General features: G+C 46.4%; 5 protein-coding genes across 16 annotated transcripts; 3 read left to right on the top strand and 2 right to left on the bottom strand.

Moving 5' to 3' along the window:
* The first annotated feature begins 339 nt into the window (after positions 1 to 339).
* On the top strand, positions 340 to 2,609 carry LOC118513951. 2 transcript variants are annotated; one of them, XM_036060346.1, is made up of 3 exons: positions 340 to 560; positions 1,094 to 1,936; positions 2,022 to 2,609. In XM_036060346.1, exons 2-3 carry the CDS (start codon positions 1,096 to 1,098, stop codon positions 2,306 to 2,308), a joined length of 1,128 nt encoding a protein of 375 aa, XP_035916239.1. In that variant the 5' UTR covers positions 340 to 560; positions 1,094 to 1,095; the 3' UTR covers positions 2,309 to 2,609. The 2 variants fall into 2 exon arrangements, with proteins under 2 accessions (XP_035916239.1, XP_035916238.1); XM_036060345.1 differs by lacking the exon at positions 340 to 560 and adding an exon at positions 730 to 787.
* Positions 2,610 to 2,884: 275 nt separating this feature from the next.
* On the bottom strand, positions 2,885 to 4,813 carry LOC118513964 (bifunctional peptidase and (3S)-lysyl hydroxylase Jmjd7). 2 transcript variants are annotated; one of them, XM_036060384.1, is made up of 6 exons: positions 4,653 to 4,813; positions 4,437 to 4,590; positions 3,801 to 3,953; positions 3,556 to 3,725; positions 3,329 to 3,493; positions 2,885 to 3,248 (listed from the first exon to the last, which is right to left on the bottom strand). In XM_036060384.1, exons 1-6 carry the CDS (start codon positions 4,705 to 4,707, stop codon positions 2,986 to 2,988), a joined length of 960 nt encoding a protein of 319 aa, XP_035916277.1. In that variant the 5' UTR covers positions 4,708 to 4,813; the 3' UTR covers positions 2,885 to 2,985. The 2 variants fall into 2 exon arrangements, with proteins under 2 accessions (XP_035916277.1, XP_035916278.1); XM_036060385.1 differs by having other exon boundaries at positions 3,801 to 3,961; positions 4,653 to 4,787.
* A 308-nt stretch (positions 4,814 to 5,121) lies between these two features.
* LOC118513946 (MTOR-associated protein MEAK7) lies at positions 5,122 to 10,605 on the top strand. Of its 2 annotated transcripts, none has more exons than XM_036060335.1 (8): positions 5,122 to 5,571; positions 7,024 to 7,255; positions 7,375 to 7,602; positions 7,738 to 7,925; positions 8,248 to 8,552; positions 8,621 to 8,847; positions 8,926 to 9,108; positions 9,180 to 10,605. In XM_036060335.1, exons 2-8 carry the CDS (start codon positions 7,127 to 7,129, stop codon positions 9,297 to 9,299), a joined length of 1,380 nt encoding a protein of 459 aa, XP_035916228.1. In that variant the 5' UTR covers positions 5,122 to 5,571; positions 7,024 to 7,126; the 3' UTR covers positions 9,300 to 10,605. The 2 variants fall into 2 exon arrangements, with proteins under 2 accessions (XP_035916228.1, XP_035916229.1); XM_036060336.1 differs by having other exon boundaries at positions 5,124 to 5,281.
* On the bottom strand, positions 10,593 to 11,216 carry LOC118510060 (zinc finger protein 331-like). The gene is made up of 2 exons (XM_036051450.1): positions 11,150 to 11,216; positions 10,593 to 11,067 (listed from the first exon to the last, which is right to left on the bottom strand). Exons 1-2 carry the CDS (start codon positions 11,214 to 11,216, stop codon positions 10,649 to 10,651), a joined length of 486 nt encoding a protein of 161 aa, XP_035907343.1. The 3' UTR covers positions 10,593 to 10,648.
* Positions 11,217 to 11,532: 316 nt separating this feature from the next.
* LOC118513914 lies at positions 11,533 to 27,256 on the top strand. 9 transcript variants are annotated; one of them, XM_036060256.1, is made up of 16 exons: positions 11,533 to 11,679; positions 16,700 to 17,635; positions 18,891 to 19,117; positions 19,431 to 19,595; positions 20,341 to 20,762; positions 20,838 to 20,948; positions 21,018 to 21,167; positions 21,238 to 21,629; positions 21,705 to 21,810; positions 21,879 to 22,268; positions 22,330 to 22,534; positions 22,612 to 22,819; positions 22,885 to 23,430; positions 23,502 to 23,822; positions 23,887 to 24,224; positions 24,295 to 27,256. In XM_036060256.1, exons 2-16 carry the CDS (start codon positions 17,568 to 17,570, stop codon positions 24,645 to 24,647), a joined length of 4,002 nt encoding a protein of 1,333 aa, XP_035916149.1. In that variant the 5' UTR covers positions 11,533 to 11,679; positions 16,700 to 17,567; the 3' UTR covers positions 24,648 to 27,256. The 9 variants fall into 9 exon arrangements, with proteins under 9 accessions (XP_035916149.1, XP_035916156.1, XP_035916153.1 ...); XM_036060263.1 differs by having other exon boundaries at positions 11,552 to 11,679; positions 16,721 to 17,635; XM_036060260.1 differs by lacking the exon at positions 11,533 to 11,679 and adding an exon at positions 12,465 to 12,540.
* The last annotated feature ends 297 nt before the right edge of the window (positions 27,257 to 27,553 follow it).

Raw genomic sequence — 27,553 nt, 5'->3', positions numbered from 1 at the left:
AACCTGGAACGTGAAGGCTTTACCCCAACATTAAATGCCTACGAACGATCCTGTTGGAATTCCAGGTAGGAAATGCGCAGGATGCGATTCCAGGAAATAGAGCACGCGTATCCAACGGGCAGATCATCAACAGATGGCCGTTAATACCTGGTTCTGCAGTATTCTATTTAACTACCCTAATACCAGCACTAATGGAAAAAAATACACAGCCTTAGCATAATTCGTGGTGTATGCAGTTTTTTTCCACTATTCGCCGCCACCACCATGTCACAAACACAGGTAAGCGCTGTATGGATGCTATTTACTTGGCGAGATGTTATCTGATGTGCGTAGTAGTACCCGTGTGGGCGCGACGGCGATCGTCGTGTGCGTCGTGGGTAAAGTTCCTTGCTTGTAGCGATTAGTATATAAATGTGGTCCAGGTCGCCCATTTGCGTTAATTACTGTTCGTCCTTCTTTCTGCGTAGACCGGATTGTGCGAGTTGCAGAATCGTGTGTGTCCTGTGTGTGTCCATTGTGTGTGCGTGTTTTTTGAGAAAATAGCTGAATTGAAGGAAAAGGTAAGAACTAAAATCCGTTTGTGTCGTGAGTGATAGGTTAAGACCGTTTAGGAGTGTGTTTTAGTTACGTTTGTTCGTATTTCGTGATGGCCGTGTATGTCTCTTGGCCGTATTTGGCACTGCTAGTTTGTTCGTAAAGTAGTACGAATACGTACGGGAGACATCTGCAAACCATAGTCGCTAGATGAATGATTGCCAATCCGATGGAGACCGGGAACGGATACAAAGTACGGAATAGTTGGGAATAGCTTCGGATGACGCTACTTTTCCGTACAATATGTGGCCGTGGCCCTCAGCGTATAGTACGGAGTAGTAATACATTTTTATTCATACACATTCCATGCCAGTGGCGATAACTGTGTTCCCCCCACGACAAAGAAGCGGGCATTAGCACATCGTACGCGCATCTTGCGAATACGAGCTTGCATTTCCGCTGGGAGTTGTAACGTTAAACCACAGCAGCCAACAGAATTGTTATCCCACCTTCCCACACTTTCGCTCATTTTCGCTCTATTCTTCTCTTCGAATTGCAGCCATGACCGACTTCGACGCCGCATCCGCACTCCTAATGCTGAGTTCCGGATATCATCAGTACAAGAACGAGAATAACAATATCCGCACCGTGCTGAAATCGGTCAACACCGCAACAGCCAACAGCTCAGCGCCCTCGTCACCGGCCAAAAAACGGGAGCGAAAGAATGGATCACCCAAACAGCGGATCGTTGTGCCCCAGCCGGCAGCATTCACCATAGCGACCATACACGAGAACTTCAGTCAGCATGAACTGCTTGGTCGGTTGTCGTCTGAGACTGTGCCGAAGGGTAAAACCCCGCGAATTGCACCGATCAGAATGGGCTCATCCTCACCGGATGTGGAAAAGTGGGATAGCAGAGGAATTGCTTTGTCGTCTCCCACGCTGGAACTGCATCCGGACTCGACGACATCGGCCGAGAACGTTTCCTCGATGCTGTACGCTAGCCCCGGTATGAACGGTTTCGCTATGCTGCTAAAGTCGAGCGGCAACCAGTACACGAGCTCGCCGGAACCTCAGACAGTAGTGGTCGGTGGTACACTTTTAGAGGAAACAAATAAGAAACGATTCCTTGGTAATCATCTGGTAGAAGACGAGGAAGGCGCCAGTGCGATCGTTGTAACGGCGGACAAACCAGCACGATCCCCTTCGGATTCGGGAGTTTCATCCATTCTCGACGAGCTGCAGCAACCGGTACTGCAGCGCTGGAGCAAGGATAGGGATGCAAGCGACACGGTCCTACCGGCGAGTGTGCAGACGGAGTTGGACAAAATTAACGAAACATCCGCGTACAACAAGGACATCTACACCAAATCAAAGCTGGCCAACTTTCCGCTGGAAATGAGTAAGTATAGAGCATGGAGGGAGAAGCACATGGCACAGACATTTTACTCTTACCTGGCATTGGTACTTTTCTTCGCTCCGTGTAGCTTTCAACGCGGCAAAATCTCGCATCCGGAAGGAGTGCACGAACGAAATCGACCACCAGGACCGCATCAAGAATAACGAAGCGTCGCGTCGATCGCGCCACAAGAAAAAGCTCATTACGCACATGCTGAACATCAGTCTCGAGTTCGATCGGATGGAAAATCGGCAGCTGTACATGGAGGAACGCAGGTTGACGAACATCATCATGGAGCTGGAAGAGAAAGCACTGAACCGTGGAGTCGATGCGCAGGTTGTCCAAAAATTGCGATCCTCGTGCGGATTTCAGTGAGCACCGGAGGCCGGTCGATGATGGCTGGGGCTGGGGTCGACGCGGCGCTAACGAAGGGTTCAGAATCCTGATTGTGCATGTACTACTTAGATGCTAAAGAAAGCAGGGAAGGAAGGAAACAGGACACAACGGCGGCCGCATTGTATTTATTGATATTTAGTTGTATTTGTCCTTGATTTTCGCCTATACTGTGTTGTTCATATTTTTTACATTTTTACAAACTATTTGTATTTGTATTGACGCAAGCAAACTGTATCTTTATTGACTATGAAACGTAAATAAAATTGTGAAGAAAAGCGGGCATGTTGAGTTCCTAGAATAATACTATATTTGCTGATCGGTTGCTATTCGTTGCTCCTCTAGGAAAATGGTCCACCTGGAGTTGAAGTTTGGGGCTTTCCTACCGGTCATCCTTCTACCAACAAGATGGTCATTCTGAGCCTGTTAAGGCTATTCGACCAGACATTTCGTTCAGTCTTCTAGGCATAGACTCTCCTGTAGACTTGTACTCCTAGCCGCAGATGAGCATGTCGATTGTAGTAAGCAATTCTTTCTCCAATCATCAATTCGCATCAATTTGTTTTCATTTCGCTTTTAATTTATTCTCATTTCGCGCTCATGATCACCACACCAATTTGAGCTAAAAATGTACCGTAAACACTCGGCTCGTCTCGTCTTTATTGGCCATAATTGCACAGCTTTTCCATCATTCGGTAGAAACAGTAGCGTGCATCGTACTCCATGTCGTACCAAAAGTTGACCGCAATGCATTTGTGGCTTTGTCGCACGTGATGGTACCACAGACTAGGCAGATACAGCAGATCACCTGCGTTCAGCCGAATTTCGTACGTCGTCGCGTCGGCATAGCACGGAAATCGTTCCAAATCCGGTGCCAGTGGATCCACGCTGACCCACTCGATAAGCCGCGGTTTGCCAATCTCTGTGCAAGCAAGTCATATCAGTAAAGTAAAACAGATTCTGTTCTCTATTCGAACACTGTCCCACCCTCCCCATACTAACCATCCAGAATTGGTTCGATCACTATTTTGTCGTCATTTTCCTGCATGTAAATGCCCATCGGATAATGCCTTCGGGGTACGTTGTGCAGATCGATCGGTGGAATCAGTATGAAGTCTTTGTAGCCCGAAATCACACAGTAGATGTTCTCGTACGGATCTTTATGCACTGCGGACAAGGTCGCATATGGTTAAAATCGATCTAGATAAATACTTTCGGCTGGCACCCACTGGATGTGATTGCTCGTTCGTCTCCCATCCAGAAGTTGATAGCATCCGGCTTCTTGTTGAACGCTTCCGATGCAAAATCTAGACTGCTTTCGTTGACGTCCATCCACAGCTCTTGGAAATCCTCGGTAAGGTTTGAATTTTGGCGCTGTATGTAAGGAATGGCATCCGGACTAGACAAGCGATTAATGCACCGGGATTAATAATGTGTCGCCGTGAATCGTTTCTAGACTGGCCGTTTTACTCACTGCTTCTGATCAAGAGCGTCCAAGAAATCTCCCATACACATGCTTTGCTCTAGCGGCAGGACGAAATATTCTTCCTCCTCGTGAAGGGCCAACCCATCCGCATAGCCGTTGGGTGTGATCGCTACCGTTACCTCCTTGTCGACAAGCGTTTCTCTGTGGAACTTACAAAGGGTAAGAGATGGTTTGATCTTGGGTTATTTTAAGCCATTCGAACAAAACCAACAATTCATGCTCGCAGTATGCAAACCACACTAAGCCAGCTAGTGCGACCGAAACAAATTACAAAGGCTGTTTGTTGCGTGCACGGACACAGACAGGTGCACAGAGCGATGGATCATAATTTTATCATTCCTTCAACCGATGGTGCGAGAACCATCAGGAATTGTGCGACAGGAGGGTGCTAATAATTTCATGTTGCTTGCACCAGCTGTGAAGGTTGCAGCCCCAGTCAATGAAAGGTGAGATGATCGTCCAATTAAACTTTCCTCTCGCGATGACTGTATTTGGCTGTGGTTCAAAAATGCAACAGCGGCCTGGCCGTTGCCAACAAACGCGATATGACAGCACGCAACGGGCAGCGGACAAAAACATCCAGCGGAAGGCCAAACACGCATACACACGGCGTACGTTACTAACCGAAAGTACTTGGAGTTCCATTTCTCCACCGCTGGCCAATCGTTTATCGCCTCACGCATGATGAGTGGCAGATTTTTTGCTACACTGTCACGCACAAACTCTAGCGCACTTGGAATACCGAACGTTTCCGGTATGCTGGCAGGAAGGAACAAATCTGGTTGGATAGGAAACGGCCTGTTATTGATGGTGATTTGAGCAGCAAACGTCATCAAATACCTTTGGCTTCGTTGGTAAGAACTTGAAAAGCATCTCGAAGGTTAGAATTGTTCATGCTTTTTGCCTGTGAAAGAGTTTTGCACCGTTCAAAAATACACCGTCGTCCCGGCAGGAATCACTTTTCGTTCTGTTTGTATATTTTCTGCGTTTGTGTATATTGCGCGCGGCTGTAGCAAACGGTGACAGCTGTCAAACGCGGGTTTGTTTATATGAAGCCTTGGACAGATGCGTTGGATCTCGGATGTTGCAAATGCTGGTAAAACTTAATAATTTTGTAGCTTTTCAATAAAATAAACTCTTCTGTGAACTAGATGATATCTATTTGATACAAATTTTTCTTTATTTTATAGAAAAAAATTGCTATGCGCACGATATAAACAAAATAGCGTGGCATCCAATCTGTCAAATGAAATATTGTTTTTTCTTTTCTCTCCAGTGAACCAACTGTCATGTAGCGTGGTATGGGAGAACCCCGTCCAATCGCCCAGTTTTGCACTGTTTTCCTTCTGCGGGCCGCAAATAGGGGTGGAAAAATCTTTGCTCCACGGATGGCTCCAAAGGTTGTCGCACATTTATTTCATCCCGGTGCGCGATAGTGTGCACGATACGTGTTTCTGTGTCCTGGTCGGGTCAGTTCTCGCTTAAAGATTGTACTTCCGTTGGGGAGCACTCTGCAGCAGTGCATATTTGGTGTCGTTGTTGCTCTCTGCTCCTTTCAAGGAAAGGAACCATTTCTAGTCAAACAAGTGCACAGTAAATAGTGAACGTGAAAAATAGCACAAACTTGGTTGAAAACAACACGGGTGAAAACGGTGCTCGGTAATGTCCGGGAATGTGCGTTTGTTTACGATAGTTGTGTAAAACGGTTGTGCCTGTAACGTGCCAAGCGGCGATACTAATTAATACCCCAAGTGGGAAGGTAAATATTGGGCTTGATAACGAGGATGGATGCAAGAGAGCAGCAGCCAGGATTTGCTAAATGCAGCAGCACCAGCAGGGTTAAAAGTGATCATAATCTCTATATCGGCTGATGTGCCCTGTGCCCTTGTTTGTGTGTGTGTGAGCGTATGTGTGAAGAAATAGAAGAAATAATAATATTACTACCACTAGTAACAGCCACTCTCTGTATGTGGTGACACCTGATTAAGGGGGGCGTGAATAGAAGGTCTACTATTTGCAATCACACCCCCACCACCCGGAGTGGGAGGTCTCCCACCACCTATTACCCTGTGTAAACAAATAGCCTTCCTGCCGTCGGTTCGCTGCCGGAGCACCAGAACGAAACGTGTGGTTTAATAATGTTGCGGGATATGCTCATGTGATCACACTGCCTTGAAGCTATTGCAGTGCGACAGTTTCAGGTGTCTGCTGGATTGTTTTAAATTGAGTTGATTGATTTTGGTGTTTGTTGCTTCTTTTGGAATTTAAATGTGGTTCTCAAACAAATGTCTGTTTGTCTTGAAGTGAAAGATTGGTTAAAATTAAGTATCTCTTACGAAAGGGAGGTAATTTAAAGTAAGAAAAGCGTACCCATCCGTGCCCTCAATTTAACCTCGGATCGGATGATAATAAAGCTAGTTTTATTGCTACTAGATTGATTTGATTCACCGTGCAGAAAGGCGCTGCGTTGTGTGTAACGTATCGATCTTTTGCCTACTTCGATCTCTGCGCCTGATATTAAAGGGGCTAGTTGATAAGGGGATCATCATCACGACCGACCCCCAGCCTGCCTGCGCATTGCGTATGCTGTTCATCATGTGCCCACTTTTTTTTTGCTCGGTTATTGTGCCCAAATAAGCAGATAAGCCGTCCTCCGGTATAGTCTCGATCGTCCAATAAACAATTTATGACGCTCGCCAACCGCGTGCGTGCCAGCCGGCCTGGGGTACAGTGTGAAGGGGTCCGCAAAACCCGTCGAGTGTGACAATGGGTGGAAAAGCAAGATAAAATACGTCCAGAGAGTTTCCCCCAACGATGGCTGACTCATGGCGCGTCGCTTTGTGCCGGGTTGATCGATGAATGAAGTCGCACGGTTGATGGTTTTTGAAGATAACGACCCGACGATGAAGTTCAGTTGGAAGATATCGACGTTATTAGATGAAACGGATGTCTCACCATGTCCAGAAGGGTCCGAACCGAAAAAAGATCCGGTATCATATCCCATTCACGTCTTTCCTCGATATATTAAGAAAGGCCTAGACTTCCGGCGTTTGAAGTTCCAAAGATATAGCTTAAGAAGAATCAGAAAACGAAACTCCGGAATGGGCGAAATGGGTTAGGTGTAATTAAAACGACTGGCCGTTAAATATTGCCGTTGCCAATTATACATTTTCTAATGTCGTCTTCTCGTTTTCCCATTTCCCATCTGCAGCGTTTCTCCCATCGCCAGCTTTACCGCAACACGGCATTAATGCGTCCTGGTGACGCTTTTTAATTACTCACCGCGAACCAGGCGAAGTTGAACCGACGAAGAGATGGGCAACTCGAGCACAAAGCTGGCAGAAAAATGTTCCCTGCTGGCGAAGAGCGAAGTGCCGGTGGTGGCAAGCTCCTTCAAGCTAGTCAGCAAAAACTCGGAACGCATCAAGGAAGATGATCTCATGGTTGGTGTCGCTTCGTTCGCTCCGTTGCCGTTTCTATTTATTTTAGCTTCTGCTCGTGACTAACTTTCGCTAAATCGTGCTTGGCTACGTTCCATTTTGTTTTACTCCACTTCCGGCAGAAATTCTGGGGCTCACAGATGGACCCACGGTTGGCGCAATACATCACCAACTTCCTGTTTGGGCCACTCGGGTCCCGTTCGCCGGTGGTGGAATTTCAACGGTTTGCCGAACTGTACGTGTACTGTGTCCGCGGCACTATCGACGAACGGATCAACGTTCTGTTGTGCAGTCTCGGCCAGCAGCCCGAATCGGAATCGACCGAAATTGCTTATCCGCTTATCAAAGAGGTAAGGGGGAGACTGCTTGTGGCGGTGAAGGGCAACGATTTTATCGCCGTTATCAGCTGTTTGGTATGGGGGAAATGATCCTTTCATTCATTGTGCCTGTTTTTATGCTCCATGTACTTTTTACCGGCGGTGTAGTACGTGGAGGCGGTTGTCAGCAGCTATATGCGAGCGATCCGACTGGAAGGTGGTCCACAGTACAAATCGTGGGAATCGCGAGGATTCCGCATCGTTAAGGACTGCATACAGAAGCTGGCCGAGAGCTTAGCGTACGATGTGGTGCAGCAGGGCACACAGAAGGTTACCCGTGCCGATGCGGAACGATGGTGAGTGGAATTTAAACGATTTAAGCTGTGGAACGTGTTGCGCATTTTTGGTTCTGTATTGTTGCACCTATTTCGAGAAATGCAATTAAAATAGAATTTTGTTCCGAAAAAGCTCTCCAAATATTCGTTCACAGTAGCGATACAAACTATAAAATCAATAAGAGCTTTTCCTTGTTTGCATATTGAGTACCTGCTTTTGCCCTTGCCTCATGCTACTCCCCAGAGAAAGATTTCTCTTGGGGCATTCTATTCGCCATTCCACTTTTTGTTGCTACCGATACGGAACCCCGTCCGTAACCGTACATGCATTATCTATTGGCAGGTTACATAAAAACCCAACCTTCCTGAAGATGCTGGAACACGTGTTTTCCCACCTGTACCATTATCGCAACGTGAAGAATGCGTCCGAGACGGATGGAAACGCGCGCAAAAGCATCATCCCGCAGGAGGCCCTTCAATCGATGCTACCGTACTGTGAAGGACTGCAGTACGTACCGGACTATCCGGCGTTTACCGATCTGTCGCAGATGCTGTTTATCAACTCCAACCTACCGGGGACGCAACAGAACAAGTGGCGCTTTCTGTTTTCGTCGCAAATACATGGAGAAAGTTTCTCAACCTTGCTGGGTACGTGTATTTTGGAAGTGAGTTTTCTTTGCTGTACGGCTAATAATGGCTAATCTTTCTTTAAATAGGTCGCATCATGGATCAAGGATCGACGGTGGTTATTGTGGAAGATGCGAACGGATATATCTTCGGTGGCTACGCAACGGAATCGTGGGCCCTTAGTCCCAATTATGTTGGTAATGAGAACTCGTTTCTCTTCACACTTCGGCCAAAGATGCGAAGCTTTCCGAGCACCGGCTACAACGACCACTATCAGTATCTGAATCTACACCAGCAAACGATGCCAAATGGAATGGTAATTTGGATTTGTGCTTGTTCTCGGCGCAACACCAGCTAATTGTACGCCATTCTCTCTTACTCTCGCTCCATCCAGGGTATGGGAGGACAGCATGGCTACTGGGGAATGTGGCTAGACAGTGAGTACGGTATAGGCGAATGTTCCGAGTCCTGCACGACCTACAAAGGCTACTTTCAGCTGAGCGCCACGAAGAAGTTTAACATCCGCAATGTGGAGGTTTGGGGCGTCGGCGACAAACCCGTGAAGGAGGATGAAGCGGTGCGTAGCAGCTTGCGGAAGGTGCGCCAAATCCCAGTTTACTAACTCCCTTGCTTTCTCTTTCTGTTCAGGAGGACGAAAAGTCGGGCGCACGCTCCGTACTGGATGGTAACGCGGACAGCAAGGCAATCCTGAAGATGAGCGGCCGGGAACAGTACTCGGACGGGTATCGAGAGGAGCCGAAAGATTAAGGTTTGCGAAAGCACGCCAGAAAGCAAAAGTGTTTCGTGCTGGGCCGCTCGATGGAGATCAACTTGGTGGATGTAACGGATACGTTCAATTTCAACTTTTTGTAATCTTGTGTACGTCCCACAAAACGTACAGAAAGCAGCAGAAGTGTGTAGCGTTTTAAGAATCAAAGTCTGAATAGTTTTCTCAAACGGGTTCATCGCGCTGTACTGTTTCGTTTCCGGTTTTTTTTTCTCACTCTATTTCTCTCACTTTCTCGATTCAAATAAGAAAACAACACCAACTTGTACCAAGAAAAGCAACCATCCAGGAAAACATCCGCACCGAAATCACGAGACTCTTCATCTGGCGTGAAGAAATACTTATCTGAAGGAAACTTTTTCGGAAGCACAAGGAAGATTGTTCGGGTTTTTGTTTTGCACAGCAAATTTAGCGCCGATATCATGTAGTAGTAGTAGGCACAGCGGTCTTAAAGATACGCCACAAGCTCTAAAGGAACTTTTTCGATAGAACCACGTAAAGCAATGTAAATTCGCAGACAGTTTAAAGTAGTTTTGAAGATGTAGCTTTATGGGATGACGTTTTAAGCGGTGGAAACCCCGCTGCTGGAGTTAGGAAGGTTTGATTTTGTTCTCCCTCTCTCTCTCTCTCTTTCGTCATCTGCTTAATACCAGCATAAGCATAGCAGGGCAGTGAAATAGCAATCTTTTACTTGCAATAGAACACAGTGTATCGTTTGTACAGAGTTTACAGAGTAGCTCAGAATGTCTGTCGATGTCTCCTGACCCACTTCCCAAAACACACACACTCACACTCAAATCACAACAAGGTATTCATAAATAGTGCAAAATGTTTGTATGCGAACGATAGCAGGGCTGTACGTAGACTATATTCGATGTATATTTATTTATGTATGTGATTTTGTTTTCTATTGTTAAAGCAACGTGGTGCACCATCGTGTATGGTTATGTTTGGTTGGAAAATGTGCCATATAGCTGGTGCTTGCGGTATCGAATTAATTATCGATGGAAATGGAAAACGCGCATTCGCTCCAAGAATCTAATTTAAAACGTTTGTGTCTCATATGTGCAAGAACAGGAAGAACAACAAAAGCAACAAGTATCCCATAGTGGGAATAATCCGTTTCCGTCGATACCACGCGCGTCCATTGCTGTCTAGGTCCCTTCTAGGTGTGCGTGTTTGCGTGTGTATTTTATTGTACCCATTGTCGTCGTCGTAGTTCGTTAGGATGCACGGATTTGAACGGTGTACGGAAATATAAAGCAGCATGTGAATTACGAGTAAAAATGGCTATTTGTGTTTTTTTGTTTATCTTCTACTCACTCAGCTCTTACAGCTCGTCTCCTTTCTTGCATTCCAGCTTGTACCGGTTGCACGAGGCAACCGTATGGCGTGCGAGAAACCGTTGACTTCCGAACCGCTTGCTGCACTCCTGGCACACCACCTGCCAGTCATGGTGCCCGGTAGTTCGCTGATGGTTTGTGAGCTGGTAGGGAAACTGAAAGTTTAGTCCGCACGTCGTTTCGGGGCACACGTTCAGCTGCACACCACTGTGGTGATACGCATGGTGATAGTTAAGGTCCGAGGGCCAACGGAAAATGGCGGCACAATCCGAACATCGATGCTTCGGACCGGTAGTGACTGTGAATCGTTTTCGTGCACGTTTTCGTTTGCACGACGTCTTGACTGGTCGGTGGGGTTCGTTCGCTTCGGCAGCGAATGGGTTCCAGAATAAACGACGAAATTCAGCTACAAGCGACAAAAAAAGTGTTATAAAGTATGAAATTCGAAATAATCTTACGTTTCTTCTTGCAATTGCATCAAAACTCACCATCAAAAAACTCATTTTCGAGCAACCAATCGATGTTATGTCGCTGAGAAAGTTGACTTCGTGGCATGATGGAAAGGTGAACGAAAAATGGCGGCTAGACATTCTTTGAAACAAGTAAAATGCAGCCCGAAAATCAACGCAGCCTACTTCGATTTGATGCAGGACTTCGATCTTCCTGAGCTGTCATTTTTTCCCGCTAGAGGACGCCACCGTAGACGGTGATTGCCTGTCAACTAAAAGCCGTTACTCGAATATTTAAATTTGGTCCACCAAACTCGGCCCACATTTTCCGCCCAAACACTGTACGGTGTGTAATGTGCGTGCGGTACTGCGCAGGTCCACCCCGTAGTGATAACCTGGAAAATTTCTACTTCCCATTTTGCACAGTCAGTGTGTGTGTGTTTGCGTGTATGGCAAGTGACAGGGACAGATGTGCGTCCTCACCGTGGCAAAAGCGCTAGGAAAACAGAAGTAATATCCATCTCGGGAAGGTCAATCCGTTCCTCGCGACGACGACAACCACCGTGAAGGTATAATTTCTAATAACTGCAATTCGCCCTGTTAGAGGCGGGTGGGGGTTAGTTGTGTGGACAAATCGAATCGCTGTGGTGTGTAACAATTCTTGGCAAAAGGAACATTTGGCTGAACGAGTGCCACATCGGTGGCAAAGTGTGTGCTACCTCGGTACCGTGTCCGTTGTTCCGTGTGCAAATAGAGCTGTCATCCAGCTGCGTGTGGAAAAAGTCTTGTGTGATAAGCGAAAAACTCGAGGTGGAGGATTAGGTAGCGATTTCCATGGGTTAGCTAGAGGCTTGTAGAACTCCCTGACATTAAGTAGTTATACCAAGGCTTTCCATTAGGAAAACATACAGCTTGCAAAGGAGGCTGGTTGTGTGTTTCCCGTGATAAAGTACAATGCAAAAAAAAGGTGGCCAAGATCAGTCCGTGAGATACCAGTTCCTTATTGCGGTTTTGGGGTTCTTCTCGCGCCTGTGAGCTGTGAGCTGAGCTGAGTGAGAATGAGCCAAATGGTGAAGTGACAAGCACGCTCCGTTCGTAGTGTTGGTGTGGAAAACTTTGCACCGTTGGTTGGTGGTGTTTGTGGTATGCTCATTTTCTCACATTTTCACACACATTTCCTCATCACTCATCACCGTCCAGCTCGCTCGCTGGGAGCGCTCTCACCAAGCCAAAACCCGATGCGGAATCATTTTCACAGTCGCGAAGAGTGTGTGAGAGAGAGAGAGAGAGAGAGAGAGAGAGCGAGTGAATGTTGGGGGTATAGTAGCTAGACGGAGCTCTGAGCTCACTGTGGCAACATTTTGCTAGTTATCGCGCGGATCTTCTAGCGTTGATATATCCTGCAGGTTCGTAAGCGAAAGTGCTGCCAGGTATGGTGTTACTGCTTCCGATGATCTGTTGTTGTTTATATTCAGGAGGAAAATAATGGGGATCTTGACTTGCGAGTGTGTTGAGCAGTGTGAGGTGCAAATTTGTGAAGGTGCAACGTATACCTTGCCTGGTTGAAGTTGAGTGGGAATGTCTCACTTGTCTCGTGAAGTGATGCTGTTAAAGTTCCTACGGTGTGTTCGGGACAGGTTAGGTTCTCCTTTGCCCCAGAGCACCTTTCTTTGGGTCAGCAGTTAGTGTTCGTTCGTGACCGAGGTCGCCGTGCGTGATCTTGCTCTGACCTCGACCGCCACCTTCGGAGAGTGTGTGTCGGTGGATGGCGGAGGCTGCTATGGGTGAATAGAGGGGAGCAGCAAAGAATGTCGAACCGGGCCACCAGCATTATCACCCAGAATCTCTCAACATTCTTTATCGGTTCACGCTCACTCTCACCGTGAGCTCCTGTCGCATGCTTCGCTATGCTATACTTCGAGAGTGTACATATCAGAGTGCAGTGTGTGCGCGCGGATTCCCAGATGGATTCCCGTCGTGTGTGCGTGTGTTTATAGTGGAAAGATCTTTTTGCTACGGTCGTCCATCCTCCTAGTTGGGAAGCAAAAAAACAAGCACAACATAATGCTGGACAAGAGCCTGATGAAAGAGCATTTTTGTGATTATTTAAGCGGTAGAAAACATCTTCCTGAAAAATTGGGTTGGTGATCAGGATGCAGGATCCAGGTAAAGCGAGTGCATGGTAGAGAATGCTGTGATGGCCACCGAAGCATCTACCTTAATCATAATCTAATTTTGTGATAAATTTATGCTCGGCTGCACATGACTTGGAGGTGAATTGGTTAGTGTGTTATTTTTAATTTCGATCGGAGAAGCATATTAAATAAATGACCTGGCTCGCTCCCAAACCTTGAGTGGAGTAAATGTAGTTGAAAGTATACTAAAGTTGCCAAAAATGGTTCAGGTTCAAGCCAGCGTTCAGAAGATAACAAGGAATTTGAAGGATACAATGTCCAGCTCCGTGGAGGTGTTTGTGTGAAGAATATAGATGTTCTATCTATCTGAAATGAATAGATGGATTCAGATGGTTCAGATGATTTGGTAAAAACCGATCATACCCGCCGCCAAGATTTTGCGTTCCACGAGAAGACATCTTTTCTTGGGCATTTTGGGCATGCCAAGATGTAGAACCTAATAGAAACAAAAGGAAGATCAAATACGAGAAGTAAAGAATTTGCAATAAACACATGGCCACAGAGGTTTATTTTTGAAAGCGAAGCATATCTTACGCTACGACAGAAATAAGTTAATAATTTACAAGGAAACGCTTTCGTGTTGACATGCGACACGCCGTGCAGCGAAAACGGTCCAATCGAGAGAGGACAAAAAAACTGTCCGACTTGGGAGCGTTTATCATCGGGAAAACATGCGGCAAGCAATGGGGGATTACCCAAAACGATAAAACCAAGTTCCAGTTTCAGTGTCGAGAGAAGGAAAAGGAATCCAAAAAACAACGATCACTCCGGTTTGCTATTATTAGCCCGGAAAAAGTGCCGTGTGTAAGAATAGGATCCAAGGAGAGGAGCGAAAACCGATTGACCGGACACCGGCGGTCTGAGCGACCAGGAAGGCAATTGGGTCCCCAGTGGCCATCATCAGTCCGAGATTGGATGGAGAGTTTTATTTTGGATCGGCAAAGCGACAGACTGACATTGGAAGATGTTTGGTGCGGTACAGGAGTTTCACATCGATCGTATTCCAGGGTAGACAGAGATTCCAAAGCTCAGTCACAGTCCATTAGAACGTCATCCGGATGCCAGGGTCATCACAGACAGCTTGTTCTAACACAATTTATTGCACTGAAATCGCAACCTACGATCCCCAACAACCGGTACCGCTATCGCTTAATTGCCTGCTTGGAGACCAGAGAAGACTCGCAACTGCTCAGTGGAGGAACTACGGCAGGCGGGCCGACCTGCATCTTGGTGTGACGGTGGACAGTGACGTGTGCGGTACAGTACCGTCGCGTCATTGGCCATCGATTGGTCGTCAATTTGTAATTTGGCTTGGCCTCTACACGCCTCGCTACACAGCCAAACCGAACCGGAGGCAAGTCGTCATACTTTTACATTCAGCGACAGAACGAACACGCGGGCGGCGGGCTAATTATCGTCGAAGCTAAATTGTATGTCGTCATCGATTGTGTGTCGTGTCGTCGCTGTCGCACGACGGCTCCCTACGTACGGCGGACTATTTGCCGACTTGGTGACGCACGGTCCACCTCAGCAACACATCGCTCTGGTGCGCTTTGGGGATTGTGTTTTGTTGTGCAGTTGCGCTTGGCCCCGCGAATGGCAATGATTGTGTAGAATGGATGTCGTCAAATACGAAATTGCTTTGATAGTGCACCGAATGCAGTGCACACAGCGTATTGAACACGTTCCACGTTCCCGGAGATTAACCGGGTCCCTCGCGCAGAGTTGGCGTTATATTTTTGGATACTTGTTTGCGGCTGTCTGTGCGCGCGCTTGTGTATGTGTGTGCTGGGGGGTTTTTCTTCTCGTTACAAACACATTAACAAACACAGCCCCAAAGAGCGCTCGGTTGGATTGGATGGATGGAGGCACGACAGCACGACACAGTCCCGAGAGTGAGTGAGAGAGAGAGGGAGGCCAGAGACGGCTCGGCGATATCGGTAGGTCAGTGTTTTAGTTGACCCGATAGTGCCGCACCGTGCTGTACCGGGGTTGGACTGTTGGACCGCTCTCGTCCGGCTGAGCTGTTTGTTGCATTGGCCACTTACGGCGTTACGGTTGCGTGCGGTGGGTGTCTTCAGACAGTTCCAGTTGACAGTTAGTGTCACGCTACTAAGGTTTGGCACGCTCTGCAAGAAGTACAAAGTGAGTTGTGTGAAGCGTGTGTGTTGCGAGCTCTCCAGCGCAGTTCCTCCGCTCGGTAATTATTTAGTATGCAGCTCACGAGCGGCTTCGTCGTACGCGCGCGCCGCCGTAAATCGCTAGTGATCTCACCACAAGTCACCGACGGCCGAGGCGCGAAGAAGTGCATATCGTCCATTTCGCTTCCGACAACCGCTTCTCCAAATGCGCACGGTTTACGGACCACATTTGCTGGCGGACAGGCGCGAACAGCTGTGTATAGTAAGTGTGTAGTGTGGCTTTCGAAAAGTAAACAGCGTGCTTATCCATTCTTTACAATCACCCCTACCCCCGACCGCTCATTTCACCCTTTAACCCTCCGCACTCGTTCCTTATCGTAGTCGTTTCGAGCATTGGCAAGTGTCGGTGGTGGCGGTTCGGTACGGTTTTGTGGTTCGCTTGTTGCTTTTCGGTGTTGCTATAATTGAATCCGGCGATGTTGCTTCTCAGCCAAACCTGGCTGGCCCGCTGGCAGCGCTATATTAGATTAGTTCGCTCGAGTGTGTACGTGTGTGTGTGTGTCGGTGAGTGGTTGTTGTGCACCGTATAAATGGATGAAGGTGGCAATGCGCCCAGTGGGGGATAGGTTTATCTACCGAACGGTTATCGGGTCTGCCATATGGTGCTGCTGTTGACGCGGATTGCCAGATATGACCCAAAGCCAACGCATGTGTTGTCTTTCTCTCTGTGTGTATGTGTGTGTGTTGTTCGTGTTGATCTTGGTGGTTGGGATTCGCGTCACGAATGCACACTCTTGCCGCTATTTTGTGTCGAGTGAGTGGTTAGAAATTGGTACTTTGTTGCTTTGTTGGGTGCTTTGTTGAGGGAAAGTTAAGCCTCCTACACTTTCTAAGAGCGTCGATGTCGAGGAAAGCGCGAAAAACGAGTGTTCTTGGCATGATAATCACTCGGGGGAGTGTTAGAAATGTAAGCAAACGTAATTCAAGATACAGAACGGCCTCTGGGAAGGACTGGACAAGACTGTAAACAATAGGAAGCGTGAGTCTAGAGCACGAGCAACATATGATAAGCCCACTGTATCCTCTAGGGCTCTATTTAGTCGAGTGCAAGTAGTGTGAGCCTAATGTGCATCTAGCTGCAATAAATTATGATGTGCAATTAAGTAAATCAATACGGGCCATTAATGCCATTACAAAAAGTTTCCTTCACAAGCTCTTCGTACTAATATATTCGCTCGGCATTCCTTTCTCAGGAGTTTAATTTTGCATTCTAGTGAGAGGACAAAAAAAGGCGGAAATTAAATACATAAAAGGCACAGACAAATTGAACGAGCTCGTCGTCGTTTGATCCTGACGCAAAGAGCGATAATTAAACAAGTGGAAAATGACGTTAAAGTGTTGAACGCATTAGCAGAATGCTTGGAATCGGCAAACCGGGGGCACCCATGGATATAGTGGCGACAGTGCCGATGTGTGCGGGAACCGAGGTTCGTCGAATCGATCGCTTCTGATGACGGAGTGCTATTAAAGTGTCTCTCTGTGTGTATGTGTGTGTGTGGGCCCGTGTGGAAGGAAAATCACAACGTTCAACAGAAGCTATCAAACCGGAAGCAAAAAAAGGGGACCGCCGACGTGCCAACCGCCGTAGTGATTTCGGTGTCCGGGTGTGTGTTGATGAAGGAAGCGGTGAGAAAGGAAAACGTGGAAAACATACAGTGAGTTTCGAGTGAACATGCAGTGAGTAAAGGTGTGTGTGTGTGGGGGTGTCTGTGTGTACATAATGCATCCGGTGTGGAGCTCGGTTATAGTAAAGGGCTCGTCTCCCAGGGCAATGCTTGCAGTGAGCCGTTCGTTGCAGTCGGGGCAATGGTACCGATAAAGGCTCGCAGTAAAACCAAACGAAAGGCAAGCTGGATCAGTACCCGGATGATCTGACAAACGAACCGGTGCAGCAGTGTCACGAGAATTGTGAAGAGAGCAAAGAGGATTGTGAAAAAAGTTGAAAGGGCAGTCCCACTTTAAAGATCGTTGGCGTGCAGCAAAGCCTGAGCAAGTGAGTGCGTGTGTGGGTCGGTGTATGTGTGTGTGTGCGTGTTTATGTACAGCGGTTCATAGTGTAAAATGGGTAACTACTGTAGTTCCGGCCAGACCAAAAAGGATAAGGATAATGTATCGGAAAAGTCCGAGGAGTAAGTATCTCGATAATGTTACAATGTTTTATAAATTAAATGATCAATTATAAATTTTCCTCTTCTTAATTAGAAAAATTGAAAACTGTTTTAGAAAGCAATTAAAAGAATCAGGAAAACCCACTCCGCTATTGTTTGAAGTGTTCTAAAGGAGCGGGAGTGTGGGTAAGAGCACACAAAGACACTCGCACGGGTGGAATATTAATTTTGTATGCCCACCGTTCCCTTGTCGCTTGTAACGAGAACGTACCCCTTTTTTGTTGGCAAACATATTTCACACATCGGTTGACGGACGGCTGGTGCATACGGAGCGTCGTCGACCGGCCCAGCAAACCGGGTATCGATCGATTCCGTGCAGACGACAAACCGTGGACCGTTGTTCTGATGATGATATGATGTGAGACACACACTATCGGAAAATTAAATTTTATGCCTCATAATAACCCAGTATTTGCGGTGCTGGGTTGATGATTTACGTGACGGATACGATGGGATGGTGGGCCTGGATATAGCGGTTGCGATAAGCAGCCAGCAGCGCAACATGTGGTTGACGGGTGTCCATATCCAACGAGCTACCTGTCCAGCCGCTTTTACCTATTATTTGTTTAATATGTAGAGAGAAAACAGTGGTAAGGGGATTTTTTGGGATGATTATTTATATCACATTACAAAACGTGGCTTTCCTAATGGAGGCGCATGGTGTTTTATGATTATTGAAAACAATATTTAATAGATACCTAAGAAAAAGTATTATTATTATTAACTATATGCACGCAGTTTGCATACTTAACAAACTGTCAAATTAATCATCTATAGGGTGAACTTTTTTTTGCCTCATCGAAAAAACCCAATTAATTTTACCCTCACACACTCCCGATGGAGACGCATGGTGCCGAGTGACGATGGGTCGGGTGCGCCGTAGATTTATTATTGATACACGAACACGTTGGCACGTTGCATCAACTGCGCGTTGTTTATCTTGGCTAGGGGCGTGTGTGTCGAGAGTGTGCGCTAAATTTTTGACGTCAACCATCACTAGACACATCATATTTAATCTGCGTAGCATTCCTATCGGTTCTTCGGTATTTGCAGTGCCGTACGCGTTCGCAGGTCGGTAGAAAGATAGAGGGTCAGGCTTGTGCGTCGCATTATCATCAATCACAGGGCTGGCGTGTTTATTTGATATTTGAAGTGCTTTTTTTAAATATTGTAGCAAATTAGTTAGTAATGTGCTTGATGTGCGGTATAATTGCAGATCGCCATCTTATCAGCTGGCGGATAAGAGCAAAAGCAAGGCAAACGATGTAAAGGAGGCACCGTTAGCGGCCCCGGAAGTTACATCGGATGCTTCCGGCACGGGCCAGGTCTCGAACAGCTCCAACGCTACCAACGGTTGCAACTCGTCGAACGTGCCGGGTGGAGCGGACGGAGCCAGAGCACAACCGAAGGCTCTCCAGAACGTGCAATCGATGACGCTGTCGGGTAAGCTGAATAATGAATAGCTTGGTGGTTGCCGTGTGGAGATTTATTGGCTTTGGCTTTAAGCAACGTTAACAGTGTTGTTTTGAATAAAATGAAAGAAAAACTTGAATTGATCCTGATATTCTCATAAGCATTAAAATTGAATCGTCCTATTGCCACATCAAACGAGGCATTGTAAATAAATCTCCCAACACGTGCAGACACATACTCCACAGGGAACTAGTGGTCGAAGATAGTAATTTTTCAATCGCCAATCAACTAACCTATCAATCACAATTTGTTGTTCGCCTCCCACCCCATCGGTCGACGCCAGATTCCACCACCAACAGCCCGATGACCGTGTCGCCACCATGTGATATACCGCTAGTGCATCAGAACTTACCGCAAAACCTAACACCACTGTACGGCAAACCGACCACCAACAGGCGAACGGACAAGTACAAAAAGATTGTCCTTTACATACTGGCAGCGGATGATGGTAAGCCTTCTGGACGTGAGCGTAATACAGTGTGTTGCATACCTTTAGGCGCAAAGGGTTTCGAAACTGGCATAGACACTTAGGGATATAACGTAGGATTGGAGGATATTACACATTTAGCGTACTTTTTAAATAAACTCATCACTGTAGGTTGGAGAACTAGCAACAACTAGGATTAGGCGAGGCCACACCAAAAGAAACTAAAGCAGTGATTGAATATGTGCACGATGTGGCTCGCTATACCATATCCTGACCTGACCTATTTTTGTCCCAATTGGTTCACTTCTTTTGCTACCATCATAGCCCTTTAGACCTCACCTACCCCCTTCCGCCTTCTGGGGCCAACAGAAGGTTAACGGTGATGTCGAATCGTTCACCGACTGGATTTGATTCCCTTATGTCAATTATGGTTCCGATTTGCGCTGGTTAGTTTATTTTTATGTTCGTACGGTCTAGCAGCAAGCAGCTTCACTGGTAGTAACACTACAGCACAACCCACCCTTTCATGGCGTCACGCTACAGTGCGCTTCTCTGACCCGGCGTGACCCGCTGTCGAAACCGACGTAATATCCTCCGGTGATCGAATTGACCCTTTCCGGTTCCGTGCATGCATGAGATACGAATGGAAAAAGGAAAGCGAAAAAAGTTAACGGGAAAGGCAAACTATTGCCGTTGCAACAAAGATTAGGATTGGGCCAATCGTGTTTTGTAGATTTATTCGTGTTATCGTCCCTCTGTTTAACAGGATTCCAGACGGAAAAAGCCATGCTGCGGGAGGTGTTTAAAGCGTTGAACCAGAAATGTCAGAGCCGTGGATTCGAACTGCACGTAGCCGATCTGCATGTCCTACAACCCAAAGGCAACAGTTTCGATGTGAACAAGTGGTTTAGTGGGCCGCTCGAGGCACAGGGTGGGCATGAGCTGGCCGCGAACTGTTTGGCGGAAATTGCACGCCAGTCCTGTGACTCGTACCTTATACCGGTGCTGTTCCTTGGTGGCACGCTGGGCGATCCGTTGCTGCCGTTGACGATCGAAAGCCAGGACTTTGTGGCTGCGCTACAGATGGCCGAGAGAAATCCGTCGGAGCGAGCGATTCTAGAGAAGTGGTACGTGCTGGATGATAAGTCGCAGCCGGCGTGCTATCGACTGAATGCAACAGCTACACCGGTAGGCAGAGAATTTGCTTGAAATGTTGGACCAAAATGCTTAACGAATGTTGTTTTTTTTGGAACATGATTGCAGCCTATATCGTCGGAAGAATCGCAGAAGGAGCTTGCGTTGCTGCTGCAGACCTTGATCGACATTTTCTCGAAAGAGCTACGTGATTCCTACTTAACGACCGTTGTTGAACAGGTTCGTATGGTCGATAAACCGTTATTCGAGGGCTTGAGGACTTTGAAGTAATATTTTCAAACCTTGCAGGAAATCAACAACACCGTTCTGATTAGCCAAGAGCTTTCCAAGCGTTGCATCTGGATTCAGAGCGCGGTAGCGGCACCCAAATCGGAAGGACTGTCCTCGGTCGAGGCAGAAATGGTTCGAAGGTTGTCCAACATTCAGAACGACCTGAAGGTATGATGGTGTGACTTTTGCATCGCTTTCAAGAGTGACTAATTTTATTTTACTCTTCTTCTCCTCCAAGAATCAACTGTCCGAGAAGCACATCATCCGCATCCCGGCCAACATTGCCCAGCAGCAACAGGAACAGTTCGGTACAATGCTGGACGCTTGTCTAGCGCATGAGATCGATTCCATCATCGACGAACACATCAGCAAATACTCGATACCACACTGCACGTACGGTGTCGATCGTCGTCTGTTGAGTGAGCTAGAAGAGGTGAATCGGCATTCGCGTGTGCTGAATGAAAACTGCGCCAACTTCAGTACGACCGAGCGGGTCCGCGAGTACCTAACGTCGGCCCGAGGCAAACCGCTCGTTGTGTACGGTTCGATGGGAGCAGGCAAGAGCGTCTTCATGGCAAAGTTGTCACAAAATCTGCACACCTGGTTGCCAGAGTCGCATCTCGTGATGAGGTATGATCGTCGAAATAGGATAAGACGATCCGTAAGAGAATCTCACACTGATGGCGTTTGTATCGATCGTTACAGATATGCTAACCTTACTATGCAAAGTTCGGATGTTACTGGACTGTTGGGATCGATCACGGAGCAGATATCAGTATTAATTAAAGGCGTTCCGACACACTGCCAGCATGTAAGTAGAGGATGGATCAGCAGAAGCAAGAACAAGCTCACAAAATCTTTGTTATTTTCACTTCACAGACCATTCCATCCTATGCTGGTGTGCTGAAGTCTTTGTTGGAGAGCTCTAAGCAGCAGATCACCATCTTGATCGACTCCATCGATTCACTGCGTGATGTGGAGGACCTCGATTGGTTGCCTGTAACGCTGCTGGACAACGTGAAGCTTGTGCTGACGGTGAGCTCCGCTGGCACCGGACAAGATCTAGCGAATGCTGAGAGCGTTGTTCTCCAACGCCTGCGAGAACGAATTGGAGACGATAGTTGCTTCCTACATCTTACACCATTCACCCAGGAGCAATGGGAAGATGTGCTTTGCTTCGGAGGAGGTGATATATACGCCGCCAACGGGGCTTTGCAGTTGCCAGAATGTTGGAAGAAGTCCGGGGAAAAGATTTCGATTCAAGCAAAGGTACGGCCCGGGAAAGCTCAAATCTACTAGGATATTAACGATATAAATGTCGTCTTTTTAGATTCTCTGGTGGCTCGGATGGCTTGGCATCACCAACCTGTCGGACACATCCGTATCACACATCAGTGAGCGCGTGTTTGAGATTCTGGAGGAGAAGTTTACTGCGGTCATCGTTAGGCTGATCGTGTCATTGCTGCTAGCCTCTCGTGAGGGCTTACTGGAGACGGAAATCATTACACTTATAAGAAGCTCTAATTTAGTTACCGGTACGTAATGGTCTTTCTGCTCAACAAGAGATCCCTCTTTAAGCACTTCCTAAAATGGGGTTTTACTTTTCTCGCAGGATCAACTACTAAGCTGTGGACGCACTTTTGCTGGAAGATGGGACCACTTTTTCTGCACAATAAGAACATTATCGTCGTCGATAGGACGCTCCGACAGGTAGCGGAAAAGCGGTACGAGACCGACATTAAGCAGGCGCATCAAATTCTGTACGATTACTACGAGCTGCAGCCGAACGTGTTTCTCGATAAAAAGGGCAAAGATAAATGGTGAGTTGGTCGGATCAACTTAGAGGAAGCACAGGATCAGTCACAAAACATTTTTCTCCATTCAGTTTTAACTATAGGAAGTTTGTCGAACTGCCCTATCACAAGTTTAAGCTCGATGCGATGGTGACCGGAAGCGCATTTCCCAACTCTCCGTACCTGACCGATCTAGCCTGGTTGCAAGACAAACTGATCGCTACCGGATGTGTTCATATTTTAAACGATATCTGTCTAGTAGACGGTACTACTAGTGCTGGTACTCACGTGGCGCTGCTAAAATCTTTCATCGAGTCACACTTCAAGGCGCTCAACTACGATGGACATCAGCTGTACTCGTTGCTACGTCCGGTGTTGGTAGCCGAACGACAGCGTGCCGGTTCACCGTACGCGAACAGTGTCGTTGTGAAGCAATGGCTTGAGACGATCGATAGCAGTACCGTACCGTTCCTGGAGAGGTTAATATTGGACGAGGTGACAGATGAGAGTGAGAAGCCAGCAGGTGAAAAACTTCCGAACGCTGGGTTCGATCTGATCATGAACCTGAGCATTGAGGGATACTTTGTCATATCGCTCAGTACAGAGCGGGAAGAAATCTGCGTGTGGGATGTCGCGAAGTAAGTAACGTGACTGATGAATATCCGAGGTTGAGCTTTTTACTAACAATGATTTATCTTCTCTAAATTAGATGTCGCAAGGTTCGCACACTCACCGGAGTTCCTCAACCATCAGCAATCTGTCCTGTCGGTGACTATGGAGTCGCGGTACTGTGCCGTCGGGAGATTCGTATCATAGATCTTAACGAAGGCAAGTTCAAGGTGACGCTGAAGGGTGTCATGAACCAGAAGATGCCCTACTTTGGGCTGCACGATCCATCACACCTGGTATGTCTATCGCGCAACCGTATGTACGTGAATCTGATGAACATCGAGTCGGGTGATTGTGTGACTACGTTCAAGGCGGGTGAAGATCGCTTCCTGAACTCTCTCCTAGTGTCAGGCGATGGAAGGTAGGGCGTTGAATGTCTATAGCAACCCCCAGATGTATCTCAAACGGTTGATCATGTCTTCCAGAATTCTCGTGTGTGGTGATGAGACGCAGAAGCCTTTCCCGTTGCTAGTGTGGCATCTCTCGCAGAAGAAGTTACTGTACGATCTGCGCATACCGCACCATGATTTTATCACCTCGCTGTCCGCCATTACGCACGAAGGATCGTACGTGTGCGTTGTGGCTAAGGAGCTGGCCGAGCCAAGCCCCAATTTTATCGTGGTGTACGACCTGCAGAGTGGCACACTGTTCAAGAAGTGGAAACCGTCCTGCAACACGGTCTCGCTGGCGATCTCACAGACCAACACCTGCGTCATTGCTGGGCTGGAAGATGCAAGAATTTTAATCTGGGACTTGGTGACCGGTAAGTAAACCGAGAGTGTCACCGGCAATGCGTAGAATACATTAGTTGAATCTCTCTTGTATTATTTCAGGTAATTGCCGAAGCACGCTGGTAGGACACAGCGCTCCGGTGACTCTGCTAAAGATTGATCCTACAGGCAAAATTCTTCTCTCGAGTGATAAGGAAGGACGCGATCTGTCCATAAGGCTCTGGCAGCTTGACAGTGGTAATCTGCTGGCCGTGTACACACCAGAGGAACGCATCACGACGTGCGAAATTCTGAGCGGTGGTTCGTATCTGGCACTGGCACTAGAGAACCGCCACAATCTGATCACACTGAAGCTGCGGTCGGGCAAAGATGGACCGGCAGCCGAGGACGATCGATCGTCTGTAGTATACGGTAATTCCGAACACGATGGTAAGCAATTTGACTTGAAGCAGTAAGAGAAACGTCGCCAGTAAGGTTAAGAATCTCCCCAACACACAAGCGTAACGCTAGATAGCGAATTGTGTTCATAAAGGGCATTAGCAAATTAGTCTGTCCAACGTGACGTCAGGACACTCGCACACAAAAACACTGTGCTAGCAAGACAAAAGCCATACAAGCATTGAATTCACCCGTTGCACATCCATCTTCTTAAGGTTAACAGAGTCATATTGTAATTGAATTCGCATGATTCCGCACTCGGCGCGGGAGCTACTACGTCACGAGTATATGAATAGACACGTAAGAGTCCTCACTAAACAAAAAAAGAAAAGCATGCAGCATGTACAATTGCTTCGGAAAACGCAACCTTAGCATAAGATGCACTCTAGCAATCAGACTCGAGACATGATTATCTTCCCATCAGCTAAGAGATGAATGTGGAGTCGATTTGGAGTGCGGCGCGCGTAGGGCAATAGTCTTAAACCCACTGGTACTGCTCAGATACTACTACTTAACACGTTTTGTTCACTTTATCCTCTGGAGGAGTTTAGTTTTCGGTACAAACTGTCTGGAAATGCAGATAGCGCCCGAGGTTGACTCGATCGCGAATGTAACTCGCGGCATTCAACAGAGATCGCACAGTCATCGCTCAAAGAACAAAAGCTGCTAATGTATAGGTTATTTAATCATTTACCGAACTGGTTTACTGACAGGGATCATAAGTTTGCTACAAAATTGTGATTGTGATGGAGCTAATAAGTATCGTTGATTATTCTTTAGTTTAGGATTAAGCAAGCTTGGGTGCGCAACGACTATTGGAGGAAAAATAATTGGATCTATTCCTTTAACAAAAATAGATTGTATCTTACGTTCGGGGTTGAAGAATTTATTTATTCCTACATGTTTACGTTTTTGCATCATTGGAGGTGCGGATTTGAGGCTTTTTTTTACAAATCGTTTGGCTGTTTTAATCGTATCATGACATTAACGGAAATCATCTTTTCTACCTTCTTGAGATCATATACAGACCCAAATGAACCGTATACCCGGTATGTTTCAAGGAATATATTTTAATATGGTCGATTCCACAAGATTGAGAGGATTTTATTGTCCCGGAAGTTTTTGAATTTCGCTTAGTCTGACGCAAAGCCGGAAGAAGAAAAGGTACGGAAATTGTACCAGATATACATTGCACAAAAAACCCTAGCCAATCCTGCATAGAGCAATAGTTGTAAAACGTAATAATTAAGATATCAATAGAAGAAGAAGCCCGAATATAGTAGCTGGCATATCTTTACCGCATCCATTGCAACATAAACGGAAGAAAACATCACAAAAATACAAAAGAAAACACACAAAAAAATGAGAATAGTAAATTCCCATCGTTTTGATGTCGTCACGAATGAGCGAATAGTCAACTAGAAAGTCAACCACAACTGGATACAATTTAGCAATCAGCAGCCGCGTGCAACATACTACTAATACTACTAAAGCGTAACAAGCATAAACCATGGTGTAAGTCCTCACCACACATACCCACATAAAATGATCGCCAGTCAACACACACACACAAACACACAGCAAGAGTCTAAACTAGTGAACAAAGAAGAAAACATTCTCATCTGGAATGAGAAATTGAGGCTGGTCCTTGATAAAGAAATCTTGCACTGAAAACCACCCCACAGCCGAACACGATGCGCCAGTAATCAATTCAATGTTCACGCTTCGAACCACCTCCCGTTTTTTCAAACAGCTGTGAAACAAACCAGGTAATCTATACATAAATATATACATACAAATATACATGAATGTGTAGAGTAGGTGCCGCTGTTCAGTTGGGGACTTAGGTCCGAACCGATCGGTGGTTGAAACTCGTTTAACATAAGTGTGGGTGTGATAGTGTTTCAGGTGTTAGCGTTACCGGGACTTTGGCAGGTCGAACACTTTTAAACAGTCGGATGGTAATGTATGTGTGTGTATGCAATGCAGCATAGAAGAGAAATGAGAAGGAAATAAAACAATGATTCAGCTTAGTAACACCTACAAACACACAACCCTCCTTCACGAGGATTCAATTGATGGGCAAAACATTAGAAAATGGAAATCAAAAAAAAAACCTCGAAGAATGGAAGAAAGTAAGCTCCAAAGAAACGCGCAAACAAGTAAAATCTTATAAATATATGAATAAAACGCACAAGTAAATGAAACAAGCAAACATGGTTAGTAAAACCGACACATGATACGGAAAGAAAGAAAGACGGTGGGAAAGAAAATAGTGGCAAAGCAACCAACCGCAACACAACATACATATATGCGATGAAGTACTATCAATTTTTATGTAAAATCTTTTAAGTAATATTGTATTTGTTACTTTTGATTTATACATATAAAACATATGTCTGTATGTATGTGTGTGTGTGTGCATGTGATTGTATTTTCAAGATGAGAACAAGAAACAACAACAAAAACACAAACTATTATACGTATATATATCACGAAAATGGAAAAAAGAGAAAGAAAAAACAAACAACCACGCAAAACATTGTAACTAGAGCAAAAAAATGAAAAACACAGTATAAACTGAGAGAAGAGAAAGAGAAAATGAATATTGAAGCTGCTGATGAAAGTATTGTTTGTTTTGGTGTTTGAAGTGTTTGAAAGAAAGGGTTGTACTGAAGCAAATAAAACTGCCTTGGCCAGCATAATTTACCTTGCGAGCAATTTTTTTTGTGCTTTTTTTTCGCTGCGCACCGGACACACCCATCTTCTGCTCTATGCTTTATGGTCAATAAATCTAAATTTAAAATCCGCCGCTTAAAGGCTCCCGTCACGGGGCGAATCGTTTATCATCCGTCCATTGCTGGTTAGCCAATCTGTTGTTGGTGTGAATGCTACTTCGTGGGGAAGAGAGGAGGTTGCAGGT

Source organism: Anopheles stephensi, chromosome 3 (assembly GCF_013141755.1).
Source record: "Anopheles stephensi strain Indian chromosome 3, UCI_ANSTEP_V1.0, whole genome shotgun sequence".
Taxonomy (NCBI): domain Eukaryota; kingdom Metazoa; phylum Arthropoda; class Insecta; order Diptera; family Culicidae; genus Anopheles; species Anopheles stephensi.
The sequence above is the reverse complement of the archived record's forward strand: the minus strand, read 5'-3'. Positions and strand labels throughout refer to the sequence as shown.